This window comes from Heptranchias perlo, chromosome 3, assembly GCF_035084215.1.
Source record: "Heptranchias perlo isolate sHepPer1 chromosome 3, sHepPer1.hap1, whole genome shotgun sequence".
NCBI lineage: Eukaryota > Metazoa > Chordata > Chondrichthyes > Hexanchiformes > Hexanchidae > Heptranchias > Heptranchias perlo.
Window position 1 is genome coordinate 126,382,831 of NC_090327.1, and position 23,009 is coordinate 126,405,839.

At 37.9% G+C, this 23,009-nt stretch overlaps 1 protein-coding gene across 1 annotated transcript in view; it reads left to right on the plus strand.

The window, feature by feature from the left end:
* atp9b (ATPase phospholipid transporting 9B) overlaps window positions 1-23,009 on the plus strand; it is a 284,027-nt gene that overhangs the window by 256,802 nt on the left and 4,216 nt on the right. The window contains exons 19-28 of the mRNA XM_067981947.1: window positions 1,133-1,303; window positions 3,621-3,719; window positions 5,826-5,915; window positions 8,507-8,651; window positions 9,661-9,725; window positions 10,980-11,135; window positions 16,260-16,324; window positions 16,448-16,556; window positions 19,170-19,227; window positions 20,659-20,862. Of these exons, the coding sequence (XP_067838048.1) occupies window positions 1,133-1,303; window positions 3,621-3,719; window positions 5,826-5,915; window positions 8,507-8,651; window positions 9,661-9,725; window positions 10,980-11,135; window positions 16,260-16,324; window positions 16,448-16,556; window positions 19,170-19,227; window positions 20,659-20,862 (1,162 nt within the window). The remainder of the gene's footprint in view (window positions 1-1,132; window positions 1,304-3,620; window positions 3,720-5,825; window positions 5,916-8,506; window positions 8,652-9,660; window positions 9,726-10,979; window positions 11,136-16,259; window positions 16,325-16,447; window positions 16,557-19,169; window positions 19,228-20,658; window positions 20,863-23,009) is intronic.

Here is a 23,009-nt window from a genome sequence, read left to right on the forward strand (position 1 = left end):
TTAACAAAAATCTATCAATCTCAGATTTAAAATTAATAATTGAGCTAGCATCAACTGCCTTTTGTGGAAGAACGTTCCAAACTTCTACCACCCTTTGCCTGTAGAAATGTTTCCTAACTTCACGCCTGAAAGTCCTGGCTCTAATTTTTAGGCTATGTCCCCTAGTCCTAGACTTCCCAACCAGCGTTAGGATAGGTGACCAAATGCTTGGTCAAAGAAGTAGGTTTTAAGCAGTGTCTTCAAGAAGGAGAGGTGGAAAGGTGGTTTTGGGAGTGAATTCCAGAGGTTAGGGCCTAGAAGGCTGAAGGCATGGCCGCTAATGGTAGGGTGAAGGAAGCGGGGCGTGCACAAGAGGCCAGAGTTGGAAGAATGCAGAGTTCCCTGAGTGTTGTACAACTGAAGGAGGTTACAGAGATAGGGAGGGGCGAGGCCATGGAGGGATTTGTACAAAATTAGGATTCTGATTTGCAGCCTTATCTGTAACAGATGGAAGTTGCATTTCAAAAATCCTCATCAATTAAAGCATGTAGCCTTAAAGGGAAACATACCCTACACTTTATCAGCAGAATATTATGCCTATTACATGGTATAATACTGCTGTTCTAGCATCAGTTACATTATATAATACATCGTATGTTGCACGCTGAGATTCATATCATTAGATGTGTTTCCTCTGACTTACCATGAGCAGTGTAATGGGAGATCCACCAGCTTACTTAAGATTACTCTATAGGGAGTAGGTACTTTAAGTATATAATATCCTATTATGTATTCTGATGTTTTTAAAGCTTTTCACTTATCAAGAAGATTCCTTTTCTGCAGCCAGGCCAACCAACATGCCAACAAAGTAAATATGTTGAGTGGAATTAAGATAGGATTGTTATGTCTGCTAGCCGCCATTTGAGTATTGGACAGTTGTATTGTGTACACACTGATCCAGAAGTATCTTTATCTATTATAAACTTGTCCATGTCATTGCTATGTTAGACTCAATCAGTATGTACAGGGCACTGTGCAGGTGTTCATTGGTGTCACACTTTGTAAGAATTTCTCTGCCCAACTTCAGCAATATTTTCAGCTGCAATTTTTATTGTACAACCAGTTTAAAGATACTTCCTTATACTTCTTACAGAACCGATATAATCAAGCAAAGCTAAGTGTTCACGATCGCTCACTAAAGGTGGCAGCTGTTGTGGAGAGTCTTGAACGAGAAATGGAACTTCTCTGTCTCACTGGAGTGGAGGATCAGCTACAAGCAGACGTGAGACCAACTCTAGAGATGTTGAGAAATGCTGGAATAAAGGTCAGAATTCAGTAGACTAGAGTACAATTTTCATAGATCATGATGATTTATTACTAATTTAAGAATATTTTACTGAAAAACATCAAAGGATATCAATAAAGTGGTAAAACTGTGTTTTAACACATAATGTGCTTGTCACAGTTCCCCACCATACAACATTGCCCACCCATGTCCTGTCCCACACTATGTCTTAATTGTTTATCATCCCCCTTCCGCACTGACGCACACCGGCTCTATTCCCCTGCATATTACATTTTTAAACACCTTGTCCTCATCTTCAAATCCCCCCATGGCCTTGCCCCACTCTCTCTTTCATCTCCTCCTGCTTCATATGCCTGCATGCTCTTTGGGTGCTCTGAATTTTTGTGCATCCCTCCTCCCTTTTCCCCACCATTGGTGACAGAGCCTTCAGCCATCTTGGCTCCATTCTCTGGAACTCCCAACCTAAACCGCTCTACCTCTTCACTTCTCACTCCTCCTTTAAAAGACTTGTCAAAATCCATCTTTTTGAACAATGGGCCAGATTTTGCTGAAAAAATAACAGCGTGAGAATGACACACACTGTTATTAATGCGCAAATCGGTCAGCAATTTGTAGCGAGGAAGAGGTCCCCCAGAGGAAGGTAAGTCTAGTAACGACGTGATAACTGCCAATCAACCTTTCGTGCCCAATAAGTGTGGAGCCTCATTCCTTCAGGTTGTGAAATTGGCAAATTTTAATTTTTTTTCTTACTTTTCCTTTCTGCCTCTTTTTTCCTCAGTCTTTCCCTCTTTATTTCCCTTTCTGTGCCCGATTTGACATTGAAGTCACCCACTCTAATTCACCCTCCTTCTCAGTCCTTCCTCTGGTTATTTCTCAATCCTTGAATCACATTGGTTAAGGAGATACACTGTTTGTCCCCTTGTTCACCAAGATCCCAGATGCCCCGTTTCCCTCGTCTAACCATTATCAGCTCGGACTTCCTGCAACTTTGCATATTTAGGTTTTTCCCCCACAAACAAGTCTAACTAACGGAACGCCGCGGAATGCCCCGCTCCAGGAAAATTTGGCCCGTTATCTTTCGGTCACCCCTCCTAACCTTGTTTCCCCATCCATTTCCAGTTGTGTAGCATAGTAGGACTTTTTTTTTATGTTAAAGGCAAGTTATTGCTGTTGTAGATGTAGTATAACAGAACAGCGAAGTGAAGTTTACTGTTGTACGTTATAAGCACAATATAAATAAAGTTCATTAGGATAAATTAAGTACTCTGGTTTTCCCCATTTATTATGCTAATTGAAGTAGATTTTAATTAATTGTCAATTAAATGAAAAATGTTGAATGTGTTCTGATTGATGGAGGGCCAAGACTGAAGCACACTTAATGAGAAAGATGTGTATTCAATAGTACCTATTCAAAGTTGAATTGAAATGCATACATAATTGGGTCCATACAAATGCCATAATCATTTCTCCTTATAGACCTTAGAAGTTTTCTGTATGAGGGAGTGTGTCTAATTTAAGCACTGCTTAATTTTTTACTTTGTAGGGTAGGCAAAACAGTAATTCTGTGTTTTGTTTTATACTATGTTTACAAAAATAACATTGAATGTGACGTTAATCACTAGAACAGTATTTGCAAAGTATATCTTTGATCATTTTTGTCCTGTTCATTCTGAAATTAATTGTGGCATATTATGCTTGAGCAATTCTTCTGTATAGATGTGTCTTTATTTGAATATTAGTGATCCCAGGACGATTTGGTAGGAGACACCATGGGCTTGAGAGGATTCAAGATTTATAATCTTATGCAGAATAGCTGGGAAGTGGCACTCCGATACATCTCCTGTGGAAATGCCTTTGGATGTTCTCTGTACCCTTGAAGCACAGTCTGCTAAGAGCTGTCCATTTTATGTCCACTGGTTCATCAAATTAAGTTGCATCTGACCAACTTCTCGAATGTTCAAAGAACTTACGACCTGGAAGAATTAACAAATGATATGTTTCTCAACACTTTGATTCTTAAACTTTCTTTCTCGCCACCTCCCCTCAATCAGAATTTTTATATCACATGCTGGAACCAGCAGTAAAATGTTAAGTATGGAATGGGGTTGAATTTGTCAGCGTTGGATTGTTTGACTTTGTGCCCCTCACCCACCCACAGATGTAACATGCAATTCCCTAGCATCCGACTTCAATGCAACGTTTAAATGATACTGTTGAATACAAATATTTTTAAGCCTGTTTCAGTCTTGGCCCTCGATCAGAACACGTAACTTTTTTCAGTTGTAACCACCACACATGCAGTTTAATGGGAGTTTTGCTTGGAATTTTCTTCCAGATATGGATGTTGACTGGAGATAAACTGGAAACAGCTACTTGCATCGCAAAAAGCTCACATCTGGTGTCCAGGAATCAGGATGTCCACATCTTCAGGCCTGTAAGTACAACTTAAAAAATTTGAGAGTTTTTCAGATGTTCTGGAGAAAGCTTTTTAAAGTTTTATAAACGTATATTCTTCCACATGTGTAATAATAAACACCTAAGCTGGCCTAAAGTACTCAAAGAAAGTGTGACAAAACATTTAGTTCAAAGTGTGCAGTTGGGATTTTTTTCAACAGCACACATTATAAAGTGGAAAAGATTTTGTAGATGAGATATGGCTGGCCCTCTCTAAATTTTCTTGAATATGGTACTTAATCTCTCTTTTTAATACGGTGAAACTACTTAAGTGAATAGTCCAGTTAAGCTAATAGCCCATTTAAATTAATGAAATTTCTGCACAAATGTTGTCCTCATGACTCTCCATGTTTTCCAGAAGGTTTAGTGAATTTGATTACCTGTTTAAATGAATTAGATGACCTGTTGCCTTCTGCAGCTGAATGGAGTTTTCAAGCTCCACCTTGAAAGCACAGATTGTGTTGTATTTAGAATCATAGAATCGTTACAGCACAGAAGGAGGCCATTCGGTCCATCGAGCCCAGGACGGCTCTTTATAAGAGCAATCCATTTAGTCTTATTTCCCCCGCTCTTTCCCCTTAGCCCTGCAAAGTTTTTTGCTTCAAATATTTGTCCAATTCCTTTTTGAAAACGATGTTTGAATCTGCATCTACCACCAATTTCAAACATCTAATCCTTCACCTGTGATTTCCCCATTTCTTTTATCATCTCCAACTAGTGGATCAGTCTTCAGCATCAGAGCTAAACTTAACCAAGCTAGCATACTTTGTCACTTGTGCATATGTAATACTGTTGGTTTGGCCAATATACATCCAATCATATTGTAACCCATAGAAAAATTTCCTTTCAGTATTGGGCAAATTGAAAACTGGAACTTAATGTTCATTCACATTTAACTGGAAATCTGAATAATATTAGAAAATGCCCTACAATATAATCAAGCTCATGATCAAACCATTTCTGCAAGTAGTATTGCTAACTTGACCCCCATATCTATTATTTACAAAATTTCAAGAATAGACAAATATTTAGTGTAAAACTTTAACTGAAAACTACCCTGCAAACAGTAAAAAGGCCTAAGTATATAAAAAAAACTCAATTTTTGATGCAAATTTTTTTGTACACCTGGTTTAATTAGTTTAATGTTACCGAAGCAGGATTATGATTTTTACTGTTTTGAATGTTATTTTAAAAGAAGATTTCCACAAGTGTACATATCTTATGAGTTAACGAGTATAGTTATACAAAAAGCATCTCCACAATTACCAGTGCATTTTTCCTGTAAATTTTGTTTTTCCATTGGTACACATTTCCTCGTAGAACCTTAAATACTAGAACGTTGCTTATATGTTGTTTAGGTATTGTTTTCTAGGTGAGGTAATGTGAAAAATAATATGGACGATAAAAATGACAATCAAATAAGTTGATTTGATTTTTTTTAAATGGCAATGCACTGCAGCAATGGCTGAGCAATGTTATCCAGGGAGAAGCTGAGCCACACAGATCAGGACTCGTACCTCGGCAAGGAATTGATGCTGTCAAGAGGAGTGGGGAGGAGAGTGGGTAAAAATCTGTAACACAGAGCACGATGAAATCTTTAATCCACTAGAGGGTAGCATTGAGTCAGCTCCTGCAAAACTTGAGAAAACATAAATACTATGTTGTGCTGTGGATGGTGGTTGAGTCTGAGGACATAAGAGGTTATTTAATACCGTGAACAAGCTTATTTTACATGAGTGACAACTGAAAATAACATTTCATTTAGGGGAATAACATTTTTCTGTTACACACATCATCTTCTTGCACTAAATGAAACGCAGTGTGGTTATAAAAGTTCATAGAATCAACATGAGCATTTAGTCAAGATTGTGAAATACCCATTGCATTCAATGGTGATGATCTACACACCCTCTTTGTAGTGTAATAGTTTCTACATTTATATTTCTCAATGATTTGATCTAAATTCATTCTTTATTACTAGGTTTGCATCTGTCTGCCCAGAATACAATGTGCATTGTTGTTTTGTTATGTGCTGATATTCAGATTATCTTTATTGAAATTGTCAATGAGAGGGTTGTTCTTGCAGGTAATGAATCGTGTCGAAGCTCATTTGGAGCTGAATGCTTTCAGGAGGAAACATGACTGCACACTGGTTATATCAGGAGATTCTTTAGAGGTAAGAGCTTACAGCTTCCCAAAAAATGTTGTCCCAAGACTATATTGAAACCTTGGTATATTAGTGCAGTGATGAACTCTTGAGTTGGTAGCACTTTTTTTAAAATTTCCCCTCACGAATAATAACTGCATAACTTCTTTGTAGTTTATAGTTATCTTCGTAGTTTAAATTATCTTTTTTACAGAAAGATCTCCAAACACAGACCTGTAGTATTAGGAATAATCAGATTTCATTAAGTGACATCATAACTCTTACATCCACTAAGACAGTTTCATCAGATATTTATATTGCTTGATTTTGTTACTGTATTTTCAGTGTTTTGAGTTCTAGTTCTGAGTGAGTTACACTCTGCCCAATTCGTTTGGTCTGATTTTAAGCAGCTGATTTTAAACCATTATATAAAGTGTTATTTAGCTTTTTTTCCTCAACAAAAGACCAGTTCACTTTGAAAATTGTTGAATTCTTAATAAGAGTTTAAACTGCCGAGTTTAGGCAAGCCAACTCGTAAAATTAATCAATGTTTCTCTTGTATTTTTTTCATGAAGTATTGCAAATATTATTGTGAAAAGCTAAATTAATTGATATATATATATACTTGAAAAAGAAAAATTTGCAGGGCTATGGGGAAAGGGCGGGGGAGTGGAACTAATTGGATAGATCTTTCAAATCATAATGGGCTGTGCTGTAACATTCTTTGAATTACACTATCCCCTGAACTCTTTAGAGATGGTTGAATGTGATGTCAGGGTTACATGGAACTATATGGTTGAGATTCATTGAAACAATTAAGTAAATAGACAGACCTTATAGATGCCTTTTGAGTATGACCAACTGAACTATAATTCTGAAAATATTCTTTAGTTGGAAAGAGTCAACTCCTGTGACGCTTGCTTTGCTAAGACCTGTCACGTGATGATAAGGACGCTTTCTCACAAACAAAATGACCATATCCGCATTAAATTTCAATAATTCACTAAAGGAATCCTGCAATATAACAACAACTTGCATTTATATAGCGCCTTTAATGTAGTAAAACATCCCAAAGCGCTACACGCAAGCGTTATCAAACAAAATGTGACACCGAGCCACGTAAGGAGATATGAGGACAGGTGACCAAAAGCTTGGTCAGAGAGGTAAGTTTTAAGGAGCATCTTAAAGGAGGAGCGAGAGGTAGAAAGGTTTAGGGAGGGAATTCCGGAGCTTAGGGCCCAGGCAGCTGAAGGCAAGGCTGCCAATGGTGGGATGAAAGAAATCGGAGATGCATAAGAGGCCAGAATTGGAGGAGCGCAGAGATCTCAGAGGGTTGTCAGGCTGGAGGAGGTTACAGAGATAGGGAGGGGCGAGGCCATGTTCTTACAATGTCTTTATTCTTGAAAATACACCAAATAGGCACTTGTTGCACTTGAGTGTAACTATGCATCAGTGAACTTAAATAGATGCTTGATGACAATTGTTACAAGACATTCCTGATTATTAGATTGTATGGACTGTTTTGGGACCTGCAGGGCTGATATAATCGGCTTATAAATAAGGAGCAGTCACATACAAAGTGCATCTTTAAAATGACTCTACTGTACTGAAAGTGAAATGTTGATATTTTCTTTTCAATTCATAGATTTTGTGCCAGGAGACATGCTCATGCAACATGGGAGGGAATATCTCTGCCATTTTCTCCTCCCTCTTTTAACATACCTTTGTGCAAATCTGCATGCCTTTTCTAGAATAAAAATATGGATAAGCAGTGTAATCAAAATAAGCATATAACTGCAACATTTTAATTGCTTTAAAAAAATTGTACTTTTTTTCTTGAACAGTAATTCATCTTTGAAATGTCCCTCTAAGAATAACTACCAACTATTGGAATGAAATCTAGTTACTTTCCAACTTATACCATAGAATATAACATAGATGCATTTAAGGAGAAGCTAGATACACGTGAGGGAGAAAGGAATAGAAGGTTATGCTGAAAGGGTTAGATGAAGTAGGGTGGGAGGAGGCTTGTATGGAGCATAAACACCAGCATGGACCAGTTGGGCCGAATGGCCTGTTTCTGTGCTGTAAATTCCATTTAATTGTCACTTTTTAGAACTGGCAAAGTGAAAATAGCTATAAAGGGGCTCCTTTATACTAATAATGGTTAACGCATTGTCATTATAGAGCAGACATGAATCCTTTTGTATTTTTGCACCCGTCCATATCACTTGTATGTACTTTTTGAAATCTCAAACCAATCCACAGGTATTAAAATGTTAACAAGACACTCAGCACTGCAGGCAACTGCTCCAATAGTATGATGTGGTCATTCACAGGCTTGTCAGTCAGGAATCACTCTCTTCCTCTCTCATGTCCCATCACACATAATTCGGTATCAGCAGCCCACATTTTCTGCTTCAGCACTCATGGTACTTACTGGGAAATTCCACACCCAAGCCTGTGTTTTACGATGTTTAATTTTAATTTTTCTGATATGTGCCAGAAGTGCTGCAGGTCAGTATCTCCAATAAAGTTGTTGGAAACATTGCTGACATATATTTGACATTGCATAAAAGGCGTGTATATTGTTCTTGAGTTAATTTCATGTATACCTTTAGGTTTGCCTGAAATATTATGAGCATGAATTTGTGGAACTTGCATGCCAGTGCCCAGCTGTTGTCTGCTGCCGATGTTCTCCCACACAAAAGGCTCAAATTGTGAAGTTGTTGCAGCAGCATACAGGCAAGCGCACGTGTGGAATAGGTAAGCAGAAATCACTTTGCCTTTAAATTGTGAAGCAGAAATGCAAATTCATAACTTGATGTCTTTTTGCCGGAGACAAAAAAAAAATCAATACATTAGTCAAAACTCTGCTTACTTACTTTCCGGTTAAGGATGACTTTTTTAGAATAGTGCTACAGCTCTGGTAATCTGCACCAATCTTGTCATCTAGTCAGATAAAATATCAAACTCAATATTCAAACCTTTGGAGAACTCGAACCATGAATGTGGAAAAGTTCTGCTTACCAACAGTGGTAGACTTATCAGAGAAAGAGATCATTCCTTCCCTTATATCACTTTTTAAAAATAAAAACCAATATAATCAGTTATTTATAGTTTGTATCGCTTAGCAAAGAGTAGCTATTAGCAGTTTCTGCCACTAACACCTCAATTACATCAGTAATGGGGTTAGAAATAACATGGTAATAGAGGTTTATCATGAAATTATCCTTATTTTCAAATAATATTTGAATTTCTGTTGGTGCATTCTATTTTTTCTTTTTGCTGTTTGTGCAGATGTAATGTGTGGCGATGTGGGTGGCCACTGGGTGGCGATGATGATGCTGTAGTACAGGGCAAGTGATCAAGAGCACATCAGCAATTTAATTATCATCCAATAAAGCAGCAGTATACAGTGTGTTTGGGAATTTGTTTTATAAAGTTGCTGATAAGATTTTGAAGTTTAAAAAATTGGCACCTATTTAATTTGAAAACTGGTGAACGATTAATGATATCTGGGAGTTCTATGCTCACCTTTCATTTAACAGATTGGCCAGCAACTTGACAGTTTCTGTTTTTAGAAGATGGTACGGCATATATAATTAAACCTTCATTATTCAAGATTAAGCCTCCATGTGAACTAAATATTTTTGTTTCACTTTTGAAACAGTTTAGCGCTTTCCTTCAGGATAGTTTGATGTTTGTTCAATTTTTTTTATTATTAAGCAGCTAAGTGAAAGATTTGCTTTATTGATGATGAATTATTTTACAGGTGATGGAGGTAATGACGTCAGCATGATTCAAGCAGCAGACTGTGGGATTGGAATTGTAGGAAAAGTAATTATCTTTTGTGTTTATAATTGCGACACATTGTTTCATGTACAACAGAGCTGATTAAATCATAAGTCACAGTTTTTAAAAAAAAGTGTGATGAATTTAAAAAAGAAATAACCAGCATCTATTTTGCATTCAGTTTATCACAGAACTAAATGACATGGTTAAAAGTGGCGAATGTAATTTGAATGAGCATGATATAACGATGGCTACGTCAAACAGAATGCTAGAGTCCAACCTTCTCAGACATCTATCTTGATACCTTATCACACTGTAAATTATACTGAGAATAATTACATGGAATTTACAGTACAAAAACAGGCCACTCGGCCCAACTAGTCTATGTTGGCATTTATGCTCTACACAAATCTCTCACCCCTTTTCACCTAATCCTATCAGATATCCTTCTATTCCTTTCTCCCTCATGTACTTATCTATCTTCCCCTTAAATGCATCTATGCTATTCGCCTTGACTACTCCATTTGGTAGAGAATTCCACATTCTGACCACTCTTTGGGTAAAGAAGTTTCTCCTGAATTTCCCATTGGATTTATTGGTGACTATCTTGCCTCTAGTTTTGGTCTTCTCCACAAGTGGAAACATTTTTTCTACGTCTACCATATTAAACCCTTTCATAATCTTAAAGATCTCTATCAGGTCACCCCTCAGCCTTCTCTTTTCTAGAGAAAAGAACCCCAGCCTGTTCAGCCTTTCCTGATAGTTATAACCTCTCGGTTCTGTTTTCATCCTTGTGAATCGTTTTTGCACCTTCTCCAATGCCTCTATATCCTTTTTATAATATGGAGACCAGAACTGTTCGCAGTACTCCAAATGTGGTCTAACAAAGGTTCAATACAAGTTTAAAATAACTTCTCTGCTTTTTAATTCTATGCCTCCAGAAATGAACCCCAGTGCTTGGTTGGCTTATTAACCTGTGTCGCTACATTGTGATTTGTGTGTCTGTACCCCCAGATCCCTCTGCTCCTCTACCCCATTTAGACTTATTTTCCAAGCAGCATGTGGCCTCCTTATTCTTCCTACCAAAATGTAAAGCCTCACCCTTATCTATATTGAAATTAATTTACCAATTACACGCCCATTCTTCAAGTAAACTTTGAAGAAGTCGTTAAGATTTTTTTCTAATAGAGTAGCATGATTTCATTATTGCAGATGTTTACTTGCTACAGTGATAGGGCAGCTTTTTAATTAACATGTTTTCTTACTTTATAGCTTTATTTTTATTTTTTTTTAATCTAGGAAGGTAAACAGGCATCTTTGGCAGCAGATTTTTCCATCACTCAGTTTAAGCACATCGGCAGGCTACTGATGGTGCACGGTCGCAACAGTTACAAGCGATCGGCGGCACTTGGCCAGTTTGTCATCCACCGGGGCCTTATCATCTCCACTATGCAGGTAATTGCATGCTTGTTTTCTCTGAAGGGCCGAGGCCTACGGTGGATGATAACATAAAGATTGAAACAAGTAAAATAGAAGAGGACGTAAAGTAGGAGGTTGTGAATCGATGGTGCAAAGCTTGGGTTTTAAAAGCTTGAAGATTAAAGAAAGATAGATTGTAGGAGGTAGGGAGTTCCACACATGAGCTCCTGGGAAAGAGTGAGTCCGAGCTGGAGATTGTCCAATGAGTCTTCAGCATCATATAAATGTAAGTACAAGGAAGAGTACGTATGACATGTTTATAACTCAACAGAACAAGAGGAAAGTTCAGAGGAACACTAAGCACTATTGTAATCGATTAAAGAGTTAAAAAAATAATATGATTGAGAGAGGTTGAAGGCTAGAGGTGAGAAAGGGATCACTTATCAGATGACAACTCTATTCTTGTATCTTGCCCGGGAATGTGAAAGAGGTATCAGAAGAGCCTTCCCAGATACAGGTGCCAGATTCTGGTCTGGGACAGACTTGCACTTTGTAGAGAGTGGAGAGTCCTGATATGGTAAAGAATGTGTTTTTCATGAAAGAGGAAACTGAACATCTTGGGGGCAGCTTTAGTAATGAAGGAGATATGGGAGTTTTACTTGAGATCGGAGGGGATAGTGAGGCTAAGAATCAGACTTATGGCTCCACCCTTAGCCTGTCTTAATCTAAGGTTGTAGGAATAAAGGGTTTTGGTTTAAGTTTATTTCTATGCAAGATACCTAATTTGGCTCTCGAATCTTCCTACAGAAACAGACTGAGTTAGAAAGACGCATTCAACTGTTGGCTCACCCTAAAGACATGAATAGTTGTACATCAAACTGCCTTGCCAAAGTATTTTATTAGACTGCTGCTGTATATCAAGGATTACAGTTGAGTTAATCGCCACAACAGAACAATAACTTGGTTTCATAATTTTAATAAATGGTGTTCGTTTTAACATAACATAACTCAGTTCAAAATTATAGTTCAGTTCCATCTTCCTCTGTGCTGGTTCTGCCAGGTTGTTAGGACATGGAATTTCCTACCAAACACAATGGTGGAAGCAAAATCCATATGGCTTTTAAAGGAAGATGGTAAATATTTGAGAGAGAATTATTTTTTGAGAGACAAAATATTGAAATACATCATCAAGGTTTGAACGGCAATGAAGGCAGCAGCTGATTTAAGTGAGGTGAGGGAGAGAGTTTTAGCTACAGGAGATCAAAATCAGGTAATGCAAGGGAGCAGCAGAGATGTCTGGATGAATATCATTTAGTTTTCGAAGCTGGAGCAGAAAGTGTAAAAGGGAAGCCGAAAAGAGGAAGTTGATAGGTGAAACTGGACTACCAGTTAACTGAGAGCAAACCCTCCCAAATATGTAATTGGAAAAGTGGATCCATACTGACCTCTACGTTGCCAAGCATTGCATGGTCCCCACTAGGCTATCTAGTAGTAACCTTTTTGCTGTGTCTTCAGCTGGTTGGAAGACATTTCTCATGATGGTAGAAAAACTATGGCAAAATTGTGAAACTGGTTTGATGCACCAGGGACTTTATACCTTTTTAAAAAATTGAACGGCTTCATTTTAATTGTGAATTAGGCACAACCCAAAATAGCTGACTTCCTGAATATTTGCATTTTGTTAGATTAACATTACTATATGTCGCTAGCCAAAATAAAAAGGCTGCATCGACTGCACCTGTAATACACCCTTCACCATCCTTTACTCTGCATGTAAACCTATCTAGATTTACTTTGTGTCCTGCTGAGTAACTTGGTGGGGGCTGCAATCCATATTCATTTTGGAAGCTGGGTCACTTAGTTTGTGTCTAATTTACAAGTGAGAATGTTGCATATAAGAACATAAGAAATAGGAGCAGGAGTAGGCCAATCGGCCCCTCGAGCCTGCTCCACCATTCAATAAGATCATGGCTGATCTGATCCCAACCACAAATCTAAAGAACACAAGAAATAGGAGCAGGACCCGGCCACTCAGCCCCTGGGCCCTCTCCGCCACCCACAGGGCATTGACCGATCCGAACTCAGCTTCATGTCTAATTTCCTGCCCGCTCCCCATAACCCCTAATTCCCTTTACTTCTAGGAAACTGTCTATTTCTGTTTTAAATTTATTTAATGATGTAGCTTCCACAGCTTCCTGGGGCAGCAAATTCCACAGACCTACCACCCTCTGAGTGAAGAAGTTTCTCCTCATCTCAGTTTTGAAAGAGCAGCCCCTTATTCTAAGATTATGCCCCCTCGTTCTAGTTTCACCCATCCTTGGGAACATCCTTACTGCATCCACCCGATCAAGCCCCTTCACAATCTTATATGTTTCAATAAGATCGCCTCTCATTCTTCTGAACTCCAATGAGTAGAGTCCCAATTTACTCAACCTCTCCTCATATGTCCACCCCCTCATCCCCGGGATTAACCGAGTGAACCTTCTTTGTACTGCCTCGAGAGCAAGTATGTCTTTTCTTAAGTGTGGACACCAAAACTGTATGCAGTATTCCAGGTGCGGTCTCACCAATACCTTATATAACTGCAGCAATACCTCCCTGTTTTTATATTCTATCCCCCGAGCAATAAAAGCAAACATTCCGTTGGCTTTCTTGATCACCTGCTGCACCTGCATACCAACTTTTTGATTTTCTTGCACTAGGACCCCCAGATCCCTTTGTACTGCAGTACTTTCCAGTCTCTCGCCATTAAGAAAATAACTTGCTCTCTGATTTTTCCTGCCAAAGTGCATAACCTCACATTTTCCAATATTATATTGCATCTGCCAAATCTCCGCCCACTCACCCAGCCTGTCTATATCCCCCTGCAGGTTTTTTATGTCCTCCTCACTCTCTACTTTCCCTCCCATCTTTGTATCATCTGCAAATTTTGATATGTTGCACTCGGTCCCCTCCTCCAAATCGTTAATATAGATTGTAAAGAGTTGGGGACCCAGCACCGACCCCTGTGGAACACCACTGGTTACTGGTTGCCAGTCCGAGAATGAACCATTTATCCCAACTCTCTGCTTCCTGTTAGATAACCAATCCTCCACCCATGCCAGAATATTACCCCCAATCCTGTGATTTTTTATCTTAAGCAATAATCTTTTATGTGGCACCTTGTCGAATGCCTTCTGGAAGTCTAAATACACTATGTCCACTGGTTCCCCTTTATCCACCCTGTACGTTATATCCTCAAAGAACTCAAGCAAATTTGTCAGACATGACTTCCCCTTCCTAAAGCCATGCTGACTTTGTCCTATTAAATTATGCTTATCTAAATGTTCCATTACTGTCTCCTTCATAATAGACTCCAAAATTTTACCCACCACAGATGTTAGGCTAACTGGCCTATAATTTCCAGCCTTCTGCCTACTACCCTTTTTAAATAACGGTGTTACATTAGCAGTTTTCCAATCTGCCGGGGCCTCTCCTGAGTCCAGGGAATTTTGGAAAACTATCACCAAAGCATCCACAATCCCTACTGCCACTTCCCTCAAGACCCTAGGATGTAAGCCATCAGGTCCAGGGGATTTATCCGCCTTGAGTACCATTAATTTACTGAGTACCAATTCCTTAGTGATTTTAATCATATTTAGCTCCTCCCCCCCTCGAGCCCCCTGTTTGTCCAGTGTCCTCTACCGTAAAGACTGAAACAAAATATTTGTTCAGCATTTTTGCCATCTCCATGTTTCCCACCATTAATTTCCCGGTCTCATCCTCTAAGGGACCTATGTTTGCCTTAGCCACCCTTTTTCTTTTTATATAACTATAGAAACTCTTGCTATCTGTTTTTATATTTTTTGCATATGGGGAGTTAGTTCCTCAAGTACGATTGGCTGATACAATTAACCTCTGAAATGTTACTAGCCGTATAGGAATTCTGTCTATTCAGAATATATAGGCGAATACAGGTGTTTTTTTTAAAATGGCTTTTAAATGTACTGGAAGTACACACATTATACTTAAACAGATTATTTTAGACTAAATTATAACTGCTTTGGTTATCTTGCCATTTATCTCATTGCTGTTTGTGGGTCCTTACTGCGCACAAATTGGCTGCCGTGTTTGGTTGTATTACAACGTGGTTACACTTCAAAACCAATTAATTGGCTTTTCATATTTCTTTCCGGATGGTTCACTGGATACAAATATCACACATTGCCAGTACTGAACCATACAGACCAGTGATTTGTCCCGTTATTTCAGCAGCCATTTGAGGACTGCGGTAACATTTCTGAACCAAAATAAAACAAGATTACAGATTTTGATTTTTATTATCTGTGGCATATTTTGATCAACAATCTCCTTTATGGGCCTGCTACACGCACTGAACCAGATGTCATGATATGACATATGCTGACACACAGCCAGCTCAATATCAAACTGCCTAGCAGCCTGCTGTGTGCAATTTCACCATGATATTATGTTCCCAGGCCCACCTCCTGAACTTTTCTCTGAATGGTTTACAAAGAACAAAATGGCAATATAAATTGGGAAGAGTGACACACCGAGCTCACCCCACACGGGAACAAATAAGTATAAAAACATCTATTGTCGTTCTGAGCCACGTGCCAAAATGTGAGCAACAGCACCCAAGGGTTGAGATTCCATACAATTTCCCCTCACTCCTGTGGATAGATACCTGCTCTCTGCTCAGTACTTTTGCACTGCAACTTGATGTGGCACTGCATGCATTGCACTTGCCAATATTAGTCATATCTTTAAACCAGATATCTACCATTTCCAGTAAAACGCCACCACACCCCCACCCCACGCCCGCCCCTTTAATCATTTATAAATTTAGAGGTAATGTTTTGATGCACCAGTCCTTCAAAACTGAGGACATGATATGACACTACATAAATGTAAATTATTTTTTTCTTTTTTTTGAATGACATCCTATAAGTTTTAAAATGCTTGCAAAAGAGACATCAAATGAGAGTATAAGCCTGAATATTTCAATGTTGTAAAGAAATTGAACATTTTGTACAATTTCTGTATGTAATTTGAAGCAATTTTCAACATCTTTTAATGTGCATTTGAAGTGTTTGAGTTCTGTAATTCACTACGAGTGTTTTCTTGATCTTTTAATAGTGGTCTTGCTCTCTTCCTTAGGCTGTGTTTTCATCAGTGTTCTATTTTGCGTCAGTTCCCTTGTATCAGGGTTTCCTCATGGTAGGGTAAGTGGCATTGTATAATTCCAAAAAGATAATTTTCTAGTATTGCAGATATATAAAGCTTCATCTTGTCTTTTCTTGAGTACCAAGAAGTACTTGGTGACTTTCTGCTTTCTTTTCTGTTAGGTATGCTACCATCTATACAATGTTTCCTGTTTTTTCTCTGGTGTTAGACCAGGACGTAAAGCCAGAAACAGCAATACTGTATCCAGAGCTTTACAAAGACCTCACAAAGGTATGTCATATGTTTGAAGATTCGTACACGTTATGTGAACACGTGACTACTCAACAAACATCATGTTGGGATCATTTCCATTTCAAATCTGTGTAGGCAATGTACCAAATGAGAGTTTTAAGGCACCATGCTAATTTTTTTAATCTAGATGAGAATTATTTTAAATGTGCCTTCCAATTGAATGTTCATTGGACACAATGCATAGAAGGAACTTATTGAGTTTGTTGATTGACATAATGGCAAATGACTGCTGTGCTTGCACTGTCGTCCTCTTACTGTAAGATCTAATTTATGGTTATAATGTGCAAATTAGCATCCAAGCCACACAAGGATCCTATTCAACCTGATGTTGCTAGAGTACTTAGTATGCACCTTTTCCCCCAACAGTTAGTGGATGAGAATATATTTTTAATTACAGCAGTTACATATGGGTGCATTCTGCTTACTCTGAATTTGCAGAAACGTGTTTTCTTGCAGTTATAAATATTTTGTGATTGCCCTTGGTGTAATTGATTGTATTTATGATATTATGCGTTTCAAGTCTTGTCGTCTTCATATATGTAGATTTTGACATGCCCCTTAAAATTGTTTGATGGATAAAATGGTAATGCTGGAAATGGTTAACCCAAAAATAAGGTGATTTTCTAAATTCCAAATCACAAAGCCATGTGCTCCATTTTTAGACTTTACTGGTCTGTGCCAAAGCCTTTCTCCCATTAGTGAGCCCTTACTTCCTACAAACTGGAGTATGACTTCATACACACATAAGGGAATGTAGTCTTGCCCAAAAAGAGTAAACACTCCAGCAGATTACGTGACTTAGGCTACAAACTACGATTCAGATTTCTTAGAAGTAAAGATCAAGCAAGAGCATAAAGTCATTCAGCAGAATTCATTTGGTTCCAGAATTTCTAACTTTTACCTCCTAAGATGTAGAAAAATAGCAAAAACACACTCTGCTGACTCTCTTAGTAATACTAAACCTGAACCAACATCCATAACACAAAACCGCTGTGCGCAACTTCATCTAACCACCATAGAGTCTCTATGACCACATCACCTCCACACAGGCTGCAGTGCAGTGGTACATGAAGAACCAATGAACTGCAATAAGGCTGTCTGAAATATACTTTCTATCCCCTTTGAAGTTCAAGCAGGAACAAAGAAAACAAAATCGCCTAACTCTATCAAACATCCACAAGTTGAAATTGAGTGCCTGCGGCCCGGAGCCTATACTATCTGGTGTGTCAGTCGACTCAGACTGAATAGCGCAACTCCTTAACAGGGATCAAGTTGAATTGTTGTAATGCTCGAGTGGGTTGAGAGTCTCTTGAACAGTTAAACTTATTTGTCTACTTTCAGAACAAAGCAAGCAGGTAAGTAAGGTTACAGTTAATCCATTGGCACACTTAAGAGCCCTTTCATCATAGCTAGTTTGGCTGTAGGAGCTTAACTAAATGTACAATCCCAAGGCTGAATTATATTGGAGCAAATGTTTCAACCCCAAATACTGTAAAGAAAAGAAAAATAATACATTGTAGATGAAATACTCCACTAGAAGTAGATGCAAGAAACTTTTACAGATCTAACATTTTATATTTGTAATACTAAAGCAGGACTTTATCAGCAAAATGTATTCAGTTTTTTGGTAATTTAGTTAAATAAGTTGTACTCTACATTTAGCTAATTCTACTTAACATTTGCTGTGTGAAATGTAGACAGAATTAATTTGTAGATGTTAGCGAACTTTTGTGAAACTTAGAAAGGATATTCACTACTCAGGGATGAATATAAAAAATTCTTAATCTCATCTCTCTTCCCTCCCTCCCCCCCCACTCTCAGGCACCAACATGCAACTTGAAAATGGTTGAGAGACTACATTTGTGTAATCCATCAATTCCCTGCCAACTACTTCTTCTCCAAATACCAATTTTAAATCTTTATGCGCACTGCCCACTTTCTCTTTCATGCTTTATAAAGTCCACTGCCAGTTGTTTTATAATAGAGCCAGTATTAATAAACCCTGTAATGAAAATATGGCATGATGCATTTTTATATTTTGAGATATGTGATAGCTGCTATTGAGCTTACACAAGATTTTGAAGTTTAAAATTTTCCTAATTTTTGTCCCCCTTTCTCCTGTCCTCTCCAGAAGACAATGTCATGTCGGGGTACGGTTCCATTGGTGCTGACAGCCCTGCGGTTCTTCATCCGACAGGCCATTTTTAAAGTGAGCCTTGGCGGCGAATGTCAGCAGGATATTTAACTGGGAGTGCAATATAACTGAGCCTGATCTTTATTGGGCATTGCAAATTTTCACTTTCCAGCAGGGGGTCACCATGGAGTGATCGAGTGAAAATCGCGCTAATATTCCTTCTCCCTAATCTGGAGGCGCTCCAACCGCTGCCTGAGCTGAGATCAGCTAATTAATACAGGCCATGGATTGAACCTGGTACCTTGCGTGTACCTCTGAACTAACAGGCAGCGCACACACACATCTTAAAGCAGCTACATATTAGGTCATTGCAGTCATAATATTTATGCAAAAATATGCACAGTAGAGATTGAATAATACACACGTGCTTTTAAAATTAATTTTATTCTTTTCATCAGGGGCGTTCGTTGTCCTTCAAGACATTCCTTATTTGGGTTCTAATAAGCATATACCAAGGTATGTCACAAATTTTACATTCTGCAGGTAAGAATTTCAGGAACCTTCGGTTAATAATGGAACAAACTGTTGAGGTCTGAATTAGTTTATAAATCCAAATTTGAACAGCTGTGTTTTGATGATCCTTAATTGGGCTAATTCAGATTTCAGTCCAGTTTGGTGACTGGTGCTGTGATTTGTAGTTAGGGCTAGTGTTTTTTTTACCTGAAATTGCCATTCCAAAATTGATTTATTTCCAAAATGTTCTAATATTAATAAAAACAAAGTTTACCCATAAAATAAACATTACCAAAAACACTTAGTGTGCAGAATATCCCTAGAAAACACAGGTCCTACCCTTGATACCAAACACTTCCAATAACATTAATGTGGCCTTTAAGAAGCCTGAATTTAAATTGTTTTCCGCATAGCTTATACTTGGATTGAACAGACTATATTCAGCCCCTAGAATAAATTAAGAAAGGTGCATCTTTAAAACCGCTCCCATTTAAAATGAAGGAATTCTACTAGTATGCCTACTACTCAAGTAGATGATTATGCGCCCAATGGTAGTATCTGCTTTGAATCTGTCTTTGCTGTGAGAAACTGGTTCAGTTTTACTAAATGAACAACATTAACATGGCTGTCAATTTGCCCAGCAATGCCTGCCATTGGCTAATTGTTCAGTGACATTGTAAACAGTAGTATAATAATCCAGTAGTCAGACAGTTAGGGATGATATGGAAATGATCTATATAAAGGCCCTGCACAAAGAAGGAAGATAAAATAAAACTTATAACTGCACACATTGAAGTAAAACAAAGAAAAAAAAAACTTCACTTGGAGCCCTCTATTGTAAGTTGACTTCACTTAAAAATGGATAATTGCAAATGCCCATATTCAGACAACAAAAGACCAGATATTGAGTCCTAATATAATAGCAGTAGGTCGCCTCAGTAATCTTAATTACTTTATACATATATATTAAAAATCAATTCCCTGGGATATAGCATATGAAACTGTGATATAGTAACTGTAGTAAAGATCTGTTGAGCAGATTCTGAGAAAGTGTGATTGCAAATAAGCTTAATTTGAAAATATAATGCTGCATTTCCTTTAACAAGTAATAAACCATTTATCCATAATTAGAACCTGTTGATTCAACAGATACATTTTGAATTATTTTTCTGTTTTATTTGTTCCACTCTCCTTTTAGGTTCTAACTGACCTCAGTATCAGTCCCCATCTGAGTGATATGCATCCAATCCTTGGCAAAACTGCTCTGTAATCAGCCACTTATATCCTTGATATACTGTGACTTTCAGACACTATTTACATTCATAATTGGATAAAAATTATAGTATGTAACAACCAGATCTTGCTCATGTCCTGTCACTGAATAGTTTTGATCAGATAAAAAGCAATGTGTCTGATGCATTTGATTTATTTCAGGTGGCATTTTAATATATGGGGCATTGGTGCTGTTTGAGTCTGAGTTTGTACATGTCGTAGCAATTTCCTTCACCGCCTTGATCTTGACTGAGTTGCTGATGGTTGCACTTACTATCCGAACCTGGCATTGGCTTATGGTTGTGGGGGAGTTCCTCAGTCTTGGCTGCTATGTGGCCTCCCTTGCTTTTCTCAATGAGTACTTTGGTAAGTTGCAACAGGATTTTGTCTTTTTAAAAAGAAAAAGAAACCAAAGACTGTAGCTTCTATTTTACATGTATGAGATATAGTGTTTCTTTTGTTCTGGTAATCAGTAGGGAACCACATAGAAAATGTTATTCGTTGGCATATGTTAACTATACATCAATGGTTACATTCCTTTTTAACTTAAGTGTATCTGAGAAGGGTTCTGAAGTTAAGAACAAAAAACGTCTTTCAGACACTGTGGTAATCATGTCTAAATTTTAATACTTTTTTATTTCTATACAAGTTGTACGTATGCTTGAGGTACGATTTTCTCTTAAGCTGGTCTCATGGTTTTTTTTCTCTTTTTAAATTTTTTTATTTCTCTATTTCGTTTTTTTAATGTTTTTTTTACATCTGCATTCAAAATATTTCCAGACTAAAACATTTCTGTTGCAACATGGTTACACTGTGAAATAAAATCCTGCGCTGTTCCCACATTAACCCTTTGAGCCGTTTGCAACTTTTAGTAATTTTTCTGTCACGAACCTTCAGTGGAAATAAACTTGTAGGAATTTCTAAAGCTGAACTTTAAATAGTGCCATTATGTTGCCTGTAAAAGCACAATTACACTCTGGAAAATTTTGTGAAGTTAGAATTTATAGTCTTTTCGATTGTAAATGGTCTTATTTTCTAATTAACCAATGTTGCATTTGCAAGTGTGTCCTTTTTGTCCTGCTGCAGTAAACAAAAAGTGAAGCTGACATTTTATACAGTATGGTTTTAAAAAATAACCTGGAACAGATTGTCTGATAATTGATTTAAAGATTGTATTGATTTTTTACATTGTGTAAAAGCATTTGTTACAAGGTCTCTCTTTCATCCATCATGTCTCCCATTCGTTTTGTCATGGAAGCCCAGTTTAAAGTGATTAGATCCATTCCTAAAACAATAAGTTCTATACCAATAAAGTTTGACTTTACTTCACCAATATCCAGAACAATGGTAACAATAAATTAGAGATTTGCATTTATATAGCACCTTTAGCATAAGGAATGTCCCAAGACACTTCACAGGCAGGCATAGGTAAATTGACACTGAGCCAGGAAAGGAGAGATTACAAGGGATGACTGAAAGCTTGGTCAAGAAATTGATACGGTTTTTAAAGGTGGAGAGAGAGAGAAGGGTAGAGATTTAGGGAGGGTAATCAAGTTAGTGTATGCAATTGCCCAACAATATGGCGTACTGTTTGGTTATAAAATTGATCTTGTTAATGCAGGAGTCATACCTTGTTTAAAAACCTTAGAATCTACCCATTTAAGAGGATGCCAGTTTGGTTTGAGTACTAATGTATGGAGGTAATAACTGACAATAATACTGAATGTTGGATTAACAAAATGAACAGTAAAAGGCTAATGAATGTTAGAGACAGGTCATAGTAGTAAAAGAGCTGCAAAGGTATATGTTTGCTGCAGGCTTTTTTTGTACATCACTAATATGCATCTAGAAGTGTATTAATGGGGCTGTAACTATGCCATGGTAAATTTGTGGAGGGGAAATAATGGATTGGATATAATAAAATGTCAAAAGTAATGAAAATCACCGTAAAAATCACCAAACTTTAATTTGCTATGTTTTTATACAAACACAACAGCAACTTGTTTCACCTGGGGCAGTGGGTCCTTTTTCTTTCTGGTATGTGTTGTCAGGCACTTGCTTGAGATTTTGCTGTATGTTGAACAATCCCAGGGTATCTCATTTGGTGGTCTGGGAGGGTGGAGGGTTCCAGGAGTTTTATGTGAGCTGTGAAGGTAGTGGTTGTTCTGGGTTTGGGGGGGGCGTGGGGGGGTGGTAGATGAAGGGGAATGTAAAATACTACTGAGATCAAGCTGAGTTTTACTGGTAATGCAGGTGTGTTCCAGTTTATGGAAGGACATGGCTTCAGGATGCCATGTGTACCCAATGTAGGTGTCCCTTATGGTTGCTGCATTAGCTGTTTTCTGGTGTATCTGCTGATCGGATTTTGAGAGCTAATCCTTTCCATTTTGGAGCATTCAACTAGGGCTTTGTATTGGAAGCAGGAGGGAGTGTTTTCATCGAGCTAAGTGTGAGGAAGCCTTTACAAGTAAATATCTATCTCCCTTTTAAACACCCCAATTGATTCTGGATCT